Source organism: Bos taurus, chromosome 10, assembly GCF_002263795.3.
Source record: "Bos taurus isolate L1 Dominette 01449 registration number 42190680 breed Hereford chromosome 10, ARS-UCD2.0, whole genome shotgun sequence".
In the NCBI taxonomy this organism is placed as follows: Eukaryota; Metazoa; Chordata; class Mammalia; order Artiodactyla; family Bovidae; genus Bos; species Bos taurus.
In genome coordinates, this window is record NC_037337.1 from 3,416,865 (window position 1) to 3,431,536 (window position 14,672).

General features: G+C 39.1%; 1 protein-coding gene across 7 annotated transcripts in view; it reads left to right on the forward strand.

The window, feature by feature from the left end:
* KCNN2 (potassium calcium-activated channel subfamily N member 2) overlaps positions 1–11,766 on the forward strand; it is a 495,496-nt gene extending 483,730 nt beyond the window's left edge. For 5 of the 7 annotated variants that reach the window (XM_059890244.1, XM_059890246.1, XM_024997305.2 and 2 more), the window contains 3 exons: positions 1,123–1,250; positions 7,476–7,545; positions 11,165–11,766. In XM_059890244.1, coding sequence (XP_059746227.1) covers positions 1,123–1,250; positions 7,476–7,545; positions 11,165–11,452 — 486 coding nt within the window. In that variant the 3' untranslated portion in view covers positions 11,453–11,766. 7 annotated transcript variants of the gene reach the window in all.
* The last annotated feature ends 2,906 nt before the right edge of the window (positions 11,767–14,672 follow it).

Below are 14,672 nucleotides of genomic sequence, written 5' to 3' on the forward strand. Positions count from 1 at the left end.
GTGTGTACATGTCCATCCCAAGCTCCCTAACTATTCATTCCCCTGATCTTTCCTCCTGGCAACCATAAGTGTGTTCTCTGTCTTTGAGTCTGTTCTATAAATAAGTTCATTTGTATCATGTGTTTTTAGTTCAGGTATAAGGGATGCCATACAATGCTTCTGCTTCTCTGTCTGATTTATTTCACTCAGAATGACAATCTCTAGGCCCACCCATGGTGCTGCAAATGATATTATTTCATCTTTAAAAAGTTGTCTTCCTCCACCCAGTCCCCCTTTAGCCTGCAGTTCTCCTTGTGAGAACTTAACTTTATCTACCATTCAAAAGAATTAAATGGATCGACCTCAGAATAAGTAGCTTATAACAAGCACAATGGAAAGTTCCGGGTCATCAGTTCTTGTCTTATGAACAAGAAGGAGGACTTGTAGGGATTTTTAAAGACGAATCAAGAAAGCAAGTGATTGAAGCCTCACTAGGAAGTATTCACACTTTCCATCAGCTGCAATAGGTTTTGGCAGTGTCACTAACATCCTTTACGTTTGTCCTGACCATGTGAAACACAGTGTATTTAAATTACCAACAAAATCTTGACAACATAGACTCTCTGTCAGTTGATTAAAGTGTGCTAACAAGCATGCCATTTGCTGAGTCACGCTGGGAGGCTGGATGACTGGGTCTCCTTGTACATTCAGCAGTGGGAACATGCCCTTCCTGTAGAGCACAGCCAGAAATGCTGAACAAGCTGCAAAGGACAAGGTTAACCTTGGCCTTCTGGCATCTTGCCTTTCTCCAGGGAAATGAAGAACATGGAGAGAACAATTGCAGTACAAGGTGAAGAAAACAGTAGATTCTTCTTTTTTTTTTCTTTAAGTGGTGAATGAAAGGTTCCTCAAGGAAGAGGTTAGCCCAAAAAAGAGATCAGTAGCCCCTCATATTTCAAGGTAAGTGTTCCCAACAGGTGTAGGTACTTTTCAAAACGCACAGATTCAAGAAAACAATTTGAGTTACTAAGCAGAGCTAGAGCTTACCATGATCATCAGGCTGAAGAGTAGACCCCCAACCAAGTTGCAAAGGATTCTGCTCTGGAACTTATCACCAGCTGTGTTTGTTTGTTTTCCTAACAGGTGAAAAATGCAGCTGCCAATGTACTCAGGGAAACATGGCTAATTTACAAAAATACAAAGCTAGTAAAAAAGATAGATCATGCAAAAGTCAGAAAACATCAACGGAAATTCTTGCAAGCTATTCATCAGTAAGTACCATTCTTCACTTTCATTCTGCATTGGTATCTCTGGTTTTTAATTCTTGCACCTACTTATTCTTCTTTCATGCAAGAGTGAAAAAGAGAACATTATCATGTTTGTTCCCAGAAGACATTTTTTGGCATTTTAATAATTCCATAAATTTTCTTAGAATTTCATTTGTCAGTTCATTTTATGATGAAAAATCATTTATTATTGGGCGAATAGCCACATAATATATTAATTAAAGTGTCTATTCAGTTTCTCTTTTTAAATAGAAGGAATAATTTCAGTTAAAATCTTATTTTTACATTTATTTATTCATACAGTTTGCTCTAAGATGTTTAGTTTGTATCTAGTACAAAACCTTGAAAGAAATTTAACATTTTATGATCTACTTGGATTTTTTTAACATACTGCCAACATCTTTATATGAAGGTAGTACATGCAATTGATTTAATACTTGAATTTTTAAATTAGTTTTTAATTAGGATTTGGGGGATTTTCTATATGCTATGTGTTCATTATTGATTTTAGAGTTCCTATAGGCCTTGCGCTCTTCTGTCATTATTCAGACTTTATCCAAGCCACGGTTACTCAATTTGTCTAAGTCATTCATACCATTTTATTGTTATACCATCATAGGCTTTAAAGTACACATCTCTATCTAGTAAGTTTCCATGATAATTTGAAAGCACCAGGTCTTTCTCCCCCAGGCTGGCAGCATCGTTACCGTAAGTACATTATGTGGGTGTCAGCTGTGATGTCATGCAGCCTTGATCTTAATGCCATTTCCATATGGAGAAGGGCAGATGCATCACATTGGTGGGTCAGAAAACTGGCTTTTCTCAGGCAGCCTACCAGGGTAATCATGGAAAGGTAGGTAAATACTAGGTATCCAGATTAGAGAGTGAGATGTATTTTCTCAGAGCTAATTAGCACAGAGACAGGAAGTTTTGAGGTTGAAGTTTTCATTTTACTTATTTAGCTAATTCATATGTATATTACACTTACATTCTGTGGGAAATCACCAAGCATTCATCTCTACCTTTCCACCGGCCCATCCACTGCCCTTTTTAAGGAGGTAACACTGAAAATGTGGAATGTGTCTATGTCTATAGACATACATGAATTTCTACAGAAATTGCTCCCTTCCCTAATGAAAATAAAATCCAAGAACCCAAGCTCTAAAATAGGAGGTTCTGCACACGCGGCGGAGTAGCTGGTCTTCACTGCCGTCTTAGCAATCCACACGGGTCCTTTCCCTCACTGCCACCAGCACCAGAGTGACCTTATTTCTGCTTCAGCTCTGTAACTTGACTGGACACACACAACTATGCATTTTCCACATTACAAAGAAAAGAATGTTAAGGTAGTACTCTTTCCAAGTCTGGGCGAAGAAGAAAAGTGAAAGAGAGGAACATTGTATGAGACCCAGCTCCCAAGCAGGAACTTGCTTCCTCGAGTCATAGCTACCTTTAAAGCTAGGCACCACACCTGGACTGCTCACCGACACATCTTGATTTCTTGAGGCTTAGACTTAAGAGAGTGGGTCCCCTGAGTGATGCTAAGCTTTCACCTCCCCTTCAAGAGTCACCTGGTAAACTTTCCTGGTAGAGTGATCGTTCCTACATGCCCCCCCAAACCATACAACACAGTAACCTCAGCGTTCATACAAGAGGTACACATGGCATACTGCCGAGAGTTCTTTCTTTGTACTTGAATGTTTCGATACTAACCTATTTTGTTCGGATCTATTAAAAAGAAAACTTACCTTTGTGGTTGTGAGAAGTTGTAGTATCCTGGGATGAAAGGATGAGAGGTGACGTGGAATTGAGCCAGTGGGTCAGTCTCTGGGTTCAGCAATCACACATCCCATTTCCTCTGGGATTGTGTTAGTGTCCCTTCCTGCTAGTGTACCATGTCTCCAGTATATAATGAAATGTGACACTTGCCTTTGATGGCATTGATAAACTTTCATAGAACTGAAACAAATAAATGCTTTGACAATTTTCCTCATAATTCTGTAGCCATATATAAATGGTGGTTATTCATATATTTATAAAAGTTTGTCATAGACCTCTTAAGCTCAGAATACATTCACACTCAAAACGTTGGGGGACAACTTAGGGATATCCATTGTAAAATTTTTTTCAACTTTGCTATAGGTTTGAAAATTCCTATAATAAAAAGGCAAAAAAATATTTGGGGAAACTAAGTATAAAAGCTGTTCCTAAGCGATTGGTATACTGCCACAAGACGTATTGACCTGATGTGAAGGGTTTCATGGTGTAGGTGTCATGTGTCTTTCAACACGCTGCCTTTGGGCAGAGGAAGCCACAGGTGATTCTTCTGCTTCTTTCAGACATTTCTCATTGTTTCTTCTGTAGCTGTGTGTACTTCTAAAGCAGATAAGCTTCAAGCAACTCAAAGATAAATTGTTTTGTAAATTAGTCTTGGGACTATGGGGTTTCCTTTGATGTGGGAGGGTCCTTACAACTTTGTGAAAAGTAGACGGGCTGGGTGGGGCTAGATTATTCTAATTATGCATAATTACCTTTCATTTGAACTTAGTGAAGTCATAAAGGAAAGCACACAGGGCTCGATTCCTACGGGCATGGCCTTTACTGCCTTCACTGCCCAGCCTTGTCCATCAGCAGCGGGGGCAATCTGACCTTGCCAGTTGAGGGAAAATGTACCCATTCATTCACTAGAGCTCTCCTGGCCTCTGCTCTCCTCTGATTTGTCCTGAGAGCTTTGCAGTAGCTCTGTCCCCTCTACCAGCCTCCTCTGTCTCAGCTCTCCTTCTCTTTCCCAAGCCTCATGGCCTCTCTCCCGGACGCAGGACTTTCTAGTCTCCGATGGATGCCTAACTCTGCAGGCCTGTGTCCTCTTTTTAGGACCCTGTCTGTCTTTGGGGATCATCACTTAGTGCCATGAAGCATTCTGTTTCTGTAACTTTTACCACTTTCTCTGGTATCAACTTTACAGCTTCTCATTCTTACGTCTCAGCTAGAGACTCATCAATTAACATGCACTTGTCTCAAAGCCAAAAAGCCAATAATTTCTATAACAGAGAGAGTTAGATTACCCACCTTTCAGAAAACCAGGCTTCCCAATAGCCCCGACTTGGAAAAGATGTATCCCCTCCAAAAAAAGTGTAATCCTATTGTTTAGAGTAGTATCCATTTAACTATATCCTATTCACACTAGGCAAAAACATCTCCTATTTTACTTGAATGTCACGTTTCAAAGAGGCCAAGACAACTTGATCCAAGTTCTTCCTTCCGAACTCTAGTTCTGGAGGAAGCTATGTGCTTTCAGGTGGGGGAGTACAGTAGCAGTGCAGAAGGGTGGTGACGTAATGGAATAGTGTTTCTCTTTGATCAATATGCCCAAATCCTGCAGAATCTTGACAGGACCTTCCAGCTAGCGAATCGAGCCCCCTGTGCACACTGAACTCCACTCTGTGTTGTTTTGTTCCAGAATATTTTACAGTTTCTTTTCTTTTGTTTTGTCTTTTTATTTCAACAAAATGAAACATAGAGCGCGGAAGTAAGTTGTGTGAGCCGCTCCTTTCAGCATTTGCAGAATTTCCTGCCGGCTGCATGCATCCAAGCGGATCCTCTATTGTGAATTTTAGTAGTCTGATTGCTGCTGTGGAAATGTGTTCCGAAATCATGATATTTTCCTGTGATAAGTGAAGTTCACAAGGAAGAAATCAACATATGTTTCTTATTCTTCTTTTGGGGCGGGGGGAGAAGTAAAATACACGTCTGCATGTTACCTTTTATTCTGGCAGCTGCAGCTTACATAGGCTTTTTTACCAATTCTACTTTTCAGGCAGTCTAAGCGGCAACACGGCAAGATGATTTAAGTTCAAGGCTACTCTACATCAGCTTTCCAGATTAGCAGAAAATAAAATGGGCAAAATTCTACTGTCAGAGGCACAATAGAGTTAGCCAAGAGAAGTATGTTGTGTGGAAGGGGAAGCACCCGCCTCAGCCAGGGGCCCAGCACTGGCCCTGCTGGCAGGCTTGCAGAGCTCAGAACTGTGCTGTCCTGACCCAATGCTGGAGACTTCCCATCTGGTGGTCCCAAACTTCGAGTCATTCATGTGCCAACTCTGCTATGACTTCCCTAAATTTGAAAAAAAAAAAAAAAAGCTTGATATAAATCCCTGTCATAAATGGATTTAAAAATATGTCACTCCCAGCAAGGAGAGAGAGATAATGGTAAACTGGTTGACAACTGAGCCACTGGTATTGAACTCAAGCCACAAGCTGTTGCCTGCAGAGAGCTCTGAGCTGAGATTCTGCTCCCTCTTTAAAAAAAAAAAAAAAAAAAGGAGGGGGAAGAGCAGGTGTTAGAAGATAAAAACAGGATAGGACTAGCCCGGGAGATTTTTCTTATAATAATTCAAGAATTGGAAGAGAATTAAAGGGAATAACTCTCTCTCCATCTGGTTTAGTGTTCTTTAATGTCTTGCTTGAGTATCACTTAGTCATCTAGAACACCTCCATTGGTATAAATCCAGCTCTTCAGAAAGAAAATCCCAATCTAACACTCTTCTTTTCACACACAAAGAAACTGAATGTCAGGTTAGGGCCAAGGAGCACAGGGTCTGTGTCTGACACTCATACATTTCTCTAGAATGACCCACACCTGTTTGAAGTTGGTTTGCTTGTGTTTGGGGTGTTTTTTTTTTTTTTTTTTTACTCTTTTTAAAAGGCATACATCAAGAACTGCAACCCTTTTAAGTACTTAGAGAGAAACATTTCTCAACAACATATTAGATTTAAATATGTGTTTGTAGATTTCTTTTAGACTAAAACATATTCCATTACTATAATAGCATAAAAAGGAGCCAGTTAAATTAGTTCCAAGTCTTCTAATAAAGAAACACATAGTCACAATCACAAGATCTGACCTTAACCTGTTTGAGATTGGTAAAGATCGCGTCGGAAGCAGGTGTCACTTAAATGCTCACTGGCAGGAGGAGCTATCTTTTCACTCTGGACAGATTTGGTGGCATATTGAAGATCCATATTTCAGAACAAAAATCACTGAGCATCGTGAACATGTGTTACAGAAATCTCCCTGGCAGTAAAATCTTGCCCTGTGAATTTTTGTATCCCTTCTAGCCAATTACCTTTCATTTAAATTGGGAAATAATCAAGAATACATGCTCCAGCATTAACACTATACTTTGTAAAATGACTTGTCACCAGAGTAATAAGGTTAGCATGGGTTTTCACAAAGTATACCAGAGACCTGCTTCTCTTGGAGCATGGCTTTGAATTGTTGACTTAAAGAGCAATAGACTGCTTTTCTCTGGTTGGAAAATCTTAATTTCTTGCTAGGTAATGAGCACTGAATAAATATTTGTTGAAATATTACTGTCACTCAGTTACAGTATAGTAAGTACTCATTCAGAATTTTAAAAAAAAGGTTTTATGACTGTCAATCAGATATACTCAATGTTATTTAAAAGTTTCTAAAAGTAACTTTACAAGTAGAAGAGATACCATCTGTCAGACATTCGAATTGTCCTGTGACTTTTATCTACAATAAAAAAAATGAAGGGAAATTCTCCCAAGGAAATGGTCTGGCTTCCCTTCAAATTCAGTGGCAGTTTAAAAGTCAAGTGAAATAAATACAATGAAGGATAAGAGAATTATGTATTTTGAGTTATCTTGCTGCTGGTTGAATAAAAGTTTTCTTGTTGCTAATGAGAATCTCACTTATCACTGTGTTTCATCAGGTTCAAATACCTAACCCAATCCATTTCAGACTAAACAGGGCTAACACCTGTATCTAGTCACGTAGACATAGGAAGGTGCTCATGCGCCAACACTGATAAAATTCCTGTTGCTTTGCATATTTCTTCCTATGTCTATTTGTCACGATACTGGGGCTTTAAGGAATGTTTTGGCTTTTCTCATATGGTTAAATCCTTATGAGCCTTTCTCAATTCAACTTTGACTCCCTGGTAAATAGTTGTCCTAAGGACACCTTATCTGTTTCTCTCTCCCTTCCTTTTTGCGGTGTTGGGGAAGCATGCTTCTCATTGTACCAGATACATAACCAATTGGGACTTTACCCTCAAATATTCAAGGCATTATCCATGCAGTTATTTGCTCTTGTCAATTTTGTGCATGCTCTTTGGAAGGCTTATGATAGTCGCAGAAAAGAAAAAAAAAAAAAACTTTCTGACTTCAGATTCTGTCTTTTAGATTGAGGAGTGTAAAAATGGAGCAGAGGAAGCTGAACGACCAGGCGAACACCTTGGTGGACCTGGCGAAGGTGAGCTTGGGGTCTCAGCCCCGATATTCACACCTGTTGGAGCTAACCCCTGCAGAGAAAACAGTACCACTTCAGGAGGCGGCCCCTCCAAAGACATTTAACCAATCAAACCGGCAGAACTTACCAACGTGACGGCCCTGCTTAGAAGAATTCTTCTAAGACTCTTGCTTAGTGTGCACTTTCCCTCTACACATTCTAAAAGCTTCGCTGCTTACAGGAATTTGAAGTTCAGTTAGAAATATAAATAAGCTATGAGACAATACCTTTGGGATGCTTATATATAGCTTAGTCTCATCCCTATGAGAGCAGAGCCAGATCTTGGGTTTTACTATGAGGTTCAAGGCTAAATGGGCTTCCCTTCTGGCTCAGCTGGTAAAGAATCTGCCTGCAGTGTGGGAGACCTGGGTTCAGTCCCTGGTTGGGACAATCCCCTGGAGAAGGGAAAGGCTGCCCACTCCAGTATTCTGGCCTGGAGAATTCTGTGGACTGGGTAGTCCATGGGGTTGCAAAGAGTCAGACATGACTGAGTGACTTTCACTTTCAAGGCTAAATATAACTCATTAATAAATCTTTTTTTACCTATTTTAAACAACTGGCTTTCTGTCCTGTTCCATTGATCTATATGTCTTCACACTACTTTTTAAAAGTACATTAATAGTCCCCAATTCTTATATTACATTTAGATGTTTTATCTGGTTTATTTTGGTTGTTCCTTTCAAGTGAACTGTACTTCAAAATATGAATATTTTTCAACAATGACGACATTCCTTTCAATGTTCTAAATTTTAAAGGAGGCATTAGAACAACATTTATGTATGTGTTGAGCCTGTTAACATGAATGCTTTGAAAGAGGCAGTTCTCAGTCAGACCTGTGTTCTGCTCTTTGTTTGCTGTAACAACTATGTCCTTTACAAGGGCCCCATCATATTCTTCAAAAATTATACCTATTTGTCCTAGAGTCATTAATTAAATTCATTTTAGTGTATATCAGTTCAGTTCATTTGCTCAGTTGTGTCTGACTCTTTGCAACCCCATGAACTGCAGCACACCAGGCCTCCCTGTCCATCAGTAATACATACTGTATAAATATGTTAGAGTGGAATATTTGATATCTTACAAATAGAAGTGAAGTATTTAGTGACTTACCCCTAGGAGTAAGATTTACATCTATTCATGGCAAATAGATGGGGAAACAGTGTCAGACTTTATTTTGGGGGGCTCTAAAATCACTGCAGATGCTGACTGTAGCCATGAAATTAAAAGACGCTTATTCCTTGACAGGAAAGTTATGACCAATCTAGACAGCATATTCAAAAGCAGAGACATTACTTTGCCAACAAAGGTCCGTCTAATCAAGGCTATGGTTTTTCAAGTGGTCATGTATGGTTTTGAGAGTTGAACTATAAAGATAGCTGAGTGCCAAAGAATTGATGCTTTTGAACTGTGGTGTTGGAGAAGACTCTTGAGAGTCCCTTGGACTGCAAGGAGATCCAACCAGTCCTTCCTAAAGGAAATCAGTCCTGGGTGTTCACTGGAAGGACTGATGCTAAAGCTGAAACTCCATTACTTTGGCTACCTGATGCAAAGAACTGACTCATTTGAAAAGTCAAAAACTGATTCCTAGCATCTTTCCTGATGCTAGGAAAGATTGAAGGCAGGAGGAGAAGGGGATGACAGAGGATGAGATGGTTGGATGGCATCACCGACTCAGTGGGGTAAACTCCGGGAGTTGGTGGTGGACAGGGAGGTCTGGCGTGCTGCGGTCCATGGGGTCACAAAGAGTTGGACACGACTGAGCGACTGAACTGAAGTGAACCCCTAGGAGATCATGTATTGTTCATTTAAGCTGGGCAGCACATATATATGAGGCCTGAAGATGTGCTCAACTAATATTTACACCCGTGGTTCTCAGTGGGACACATTGTGAACAAAGAAGGAGCAGGTTCTTATTATCACTCCTAGATCAAATGATAAAAGAAATTGGGTATATTTATGAAAAAATAAAAGAGGTCACTTGAAAATAATATATATAATATATATCGTTTCACTATAATATATACTATTATACATAATAAATATACTCTTGAAGTAAAATTATATATCTGTGAGGCAAGATGCTGTGTCTTTCAGTTACTTCTTTAGTGCCATGCTTATTATTATTGCAGACTGTCCATGACATAAAGAGATTAGTATTTGCTGAATGAATAGTCTCACGTAGTCTCAAGACTGTATAGTAAACATAGAGTTAATGAACTGTCTTCCTGGCCAAACCCAGGAAGGTTTGCCTGTGTTCTGAACAGTAACTTCCTTATTCAGTAAGTTCATTTATCATCACTAAGGGGTTGTTAAACAGGATAAAAACACGTATTATAGAGGGAAATATGATAGGAGAGCAGGCTTAGCCATAAAGGTCTGAGGCTTGGGAAAGGCTGCAGTGGGTTAAGGTTAATGTCGCCAGCCTTCCTTTCTTGATCACCTTCTTCCCTCTCTGGTTCTGAGCTGGTCAGCACTGAAGTCTTCTTTCCCTGTCTCTTATCTCCCTATTTCCAGAACTATAACTGGGAGTCAGTTATGAATACCCTCTGATCAGGACAACCAGTTGCAAAGTTCACTAGGACACTGAAAACATTTTCATATTTCAAACCACTTAGTTCTAATTAAGCCATAGCTAACAAGGTGGATTGGTAACTTTAGTATCTCCTCTAACATTTATTTTCTCGCTGCTGCTGCTGCTAAGTCACTTCAGTCGTGTCCGACTCTGTGCGACCCCATAGACAGCAGCCCACTAGGCTCCCCCGGTCCCTGGGATTCTCCAGGCAAGAACACTGGAGTGGGTTGCCATTTCCTTCTCCAATGCATGAAAGTGAAAAGTGAAAGTGAAGTCGCTCAGTCGTTTCCAACTCTTAGCGACCCCATGGACTGTAGCCCACCAGCCTCCTCCATCCATGGGATTTTCCAGGCAAGAGTACCGGAGTGGGGTGCCATTGCTAGTTATCTGTAAAAATTCTATTTGACCCAAAGGAGAGCCTATAATTTGGAACATAAGGCAGCAAAAAGATATTTAGGCATTTTTAATTGCTTTAAGTTACTAAATTACTCGATCAAATCAGTTTGTCCTAAGCTTCATTCATATTTCAGTCAAAATGTCTGCTATATCCCAATACCATCTGCAATATTATATGTTGTTCTTTAAAATCAGCTTGTTTTTAACAATCAGACTTACCCTAATTAGTATTACATGTTACATAATGAATTTGACATGCTAACTTTTCTAACAACCCTTAAAATATATACATAAATATAAAATCAAAACATGTTTGTCTCTCCACACACCACTTAAAATCCTTGGACATACCACCAGCAATACCTGCACACCATTTTCTGCAACTGAATCAAATTAATTCCTATGGTCTTACTTTTCTAAGCCCTGGCATTGAACAAACACACCAAATTTGTTTGGCCAGGTCACGTGTTCAGTTAGCTGACACCCCTGTTGCACTGCAAGTTGCCAAAAGGAGACCAGCCCTCAAGCTCTGATAGCTGGCTAGTCTGCTTCCAGGGCAAGTGTAATTAAACCTTCATTCTTTGTCTCTCTGTTCTTCTCACTCCTGTTTTCTAGACTCAGAACATCATGTATGACATGATTTCCGACTTAAATGAAAGAAGTGAAGACTTTGAGAAGAGGATCGTTACCCTGGAAACGAAGTTAGAGACTTTGATTGGTAGCATCCATGCCCTGCCTGGGCTCATAAGCCAAACCATCAGGCAGCAGCAGAGAGACTTCCTCGAGGCTCAGATGGACAACTACGCCAAGCACATCCCCTACGACGCTGAACGGTCCCGGTCCTCGTCCAGGAGGCGGCGGTCCTCCTCTACAGCGCCACCAACTTCATCAGAGAGTAGCTAGAAGAGAATCAGTTAACCACAAAATAAGACTTTTTGCCATCATATGGTCAATATTTTAGCTTTTATTGTAAAGCCCCTATGGTTCTAATCAGCGTTATCCGGGTTCTGATGTCAGAATCCTGGGAACCTGAACACTAAGTTTTAGGCCAAAATGAGTGAAAACTCTTTTTTTTTCTTTCAGATGCACAGGGAATGCACCTATTATTGCTATATAGATTGTTCCTCCTGTAATTTCACTAACTTTTTATTCATGCACTTCAAACAGACTTTACTACTACATTATATGATATATAATAAAAAAAGTTAATTTCTGCACACATTTGGTCACTCGACATTTCTAAAGGCTTACTTTTCACATTATTTTCAAGGTAAAATGATTGATTATCATCTAACACACTTTGATCATTTTTATTTCCGAAAGTTTGGCCAGGCAGAAGTCTTTCAATTACTCCATACCTCGTCACTAAGATTTTCTCTCATTATGAAATATTATAGTCAAAACTGTTTGACCCAGCCAGCTTACCATTCTTTGAGTTCACATGTCATGTCTATTTAATTTTGTTTCCAAGTTATGTGGAAAGTGAGACTGTTATATCAAAACCTATAATATGAACTAGGACACCGATGCTTTCAAGAATTATTTTATTCCTAGTTTATCAGAAAATTTGCTTGAAGAAAGTATCAGGGTACACCACTGTATACCAACTAATGATGCAGAATTTTAGATGTAAACTACTTATTTCATCTTTCCCCATGGATTTATTATGAGAGGCCCATGGTTCACTTTGTTTGCATTATATACATACATGTTCATATACATTTGTGGTTGCATAGCTTCTAATAGCATAATCAACATAAATGAGCATAACTCTAGCAAATGGTCGGTCTGTACTCTTGGTCTGTGGTTACATGTTTGGTACCGGGAAGTGAATGCCATCTGCTAAATTTCAAAAGTTTTAGCACGCTTGTTTCACAGCTGTTAAGATCAGTTTCTGTGAAAAGGAACTCAATATTTATTGGTGCAAATACATCTCTTTCCAGAATTACTCTAAAAATCCACTGGGTTTGGGAAAACCACCTTTGAGGTAATAGTAGTTTGGATTTCCTTAACCTGGTAGTCTCTAGAGCCTAGGAAGAGCTGGCAGGGGTAACATGATAAAAATCAGGCTTCACTTGGACAACTCTGAAACCAGCCCTCTTGGGCTGGCTTACACCCAAAAAAGACTCCTTCATTTTCAGAGAAGTCTGCCTTTACCCTCCCCCCCTTGATTCTACACAGCACCCTTTGGTGTCTGCCCTATGAGATAGCCTCCAAGTGTTTTTCTTTACACAACACTAGAGCTACATATTCATCAGCTTGCATAGTTCAATGAATAAAATCACTTTCATAACTATTTTCCGTAATTGATGCAAAAATTAAAACGTTTCCATTCAAGATCAAGGACGTAAAAGTATGATTCCTTCAGACTGCGTGAGAATCACTTACCATTTATTACTCAAGCAGAGTGACTGAAAATAAAGCTCTTTCACACACCTTATATATTTCAGTGTAGAATGAAGACAAGGCTTGCAAATAAGTAAAAGTATTAGAGTACTGCTTATAGGAACAAACTGCTGAGTCAAATGAACTTAAGATTCCTACTCCAGTAGGATTTCTACTTCATGGATGAGATAAAAGTTTATTTTGGGTAACATACAAAAATACATCAAGTATTTGGTATAAACACTGGATATAAGGAAGAGAGAAATCGTGAAAAAATGATTAATTCTTGTGATTCTTGCAGTTAGTTCTTATCTAGTCTACCTCTGTGACTAAAAACCATAATAGCAGATAATTAAGCTTAATTATCACTTTACTGATCAATTAGCACCACCTTCCCAGAATACTAGAAGACAAGGGCAAAAATAATATACTGTTCCTCTTTTTGAAGAAGAGAGCAGAGAAATGAGTTTTAATTTAGATTTCATTGCCTGGTGTTTGTTCACCGGCTCCATTAATTGTCCCTCAAGGAGGATGTCATTTAATTCATCTTTTCCTGTTTATGCAAAGTATATACAGACCAGACATCATTAAACAAAAGTGTATGGTCTTTTGTTTCTGTATTTTAAATAATACCAAACATCCACAATTTGGAAGAGGAGGCAAGAACCCATCTGTTGCATAGAATTCGTGGTCAATGATCTGTTGAATGAACATAACTCTACCTGATGGTACCAAGCCTTCCCCCACATGGCATTGAACATGAAACAAGATCCTCTGAGGAGACCTTAGATTAGTCTTTAGTGAGCTCTATAACTTGCTCTAGATTACATTCTTGTTTTCACAAATTTCTAATGATAACTGAATGTGTTACACTTCGACCTACCATGCCCTAGCCTCTCTTCTCTACAGCCAATGGCAGAACATACAACCACCACTGATCATTGTGAACTACAACAGCACCACCTTCCTCAATACTTTTATTCATTTCTCCTACTTATACACAGTGTCATGAGTTAGCCACTAGAAAGAAGATTCCATGCTCTTAAAAAATCATCAACCAAAGTCATAACAGGTAGTAGATCTAGAAAATTTTATATGCTTTCTCCCTAATGTCACCTCCACTGGCAACTGTTTTGCAGAGACTCTCCATCAAAGCATCTGCAATAATCAAATAATTCTATTCCAAAACAATATGGAAATTGGGATAAAAATCTGTTGGTTGGGTTGCAGTCAAATCTTGAAAGATGAAGTTTTACAGCCCTGTTATTCAACTTTGCCCAGTCTTGAGAAGTAGAATGAAAAAATGGAAAGAGGAGGTTAAAAGTCAGAACTGGGTTTAGAACTGAATTCTTGCTAGTTCTGTGTACTTAAGCACCTTTAATCCTTCTGAGCCTCCTTTTCTCCTTTTTCGCATCTACAAAATGAGTATAAAAAGATACAGATATCAGTGGAGCTCTGTAAATCCTAGCATCTATCTTAACAAATGACGGTAGGTATTTTTAAATGTTATTTACAATATAACGCAACAAATATCAAACATCCCATTGCCTATCTTTTAAACTTTTAATACCTCATAGTAAAGGTTATGAATTCTTCCACTCACCTAATTAATTCTTACAACAAGTTACTGGACTATGAATTCATTTATTGATTTCCTGGTCCTGTAACGCTTTTTTTTTAAGTGATCCTAAAATGTGTGTCTGTGTGTGTGTGCTTGCTGAGTTGCGTCTGACTCTGC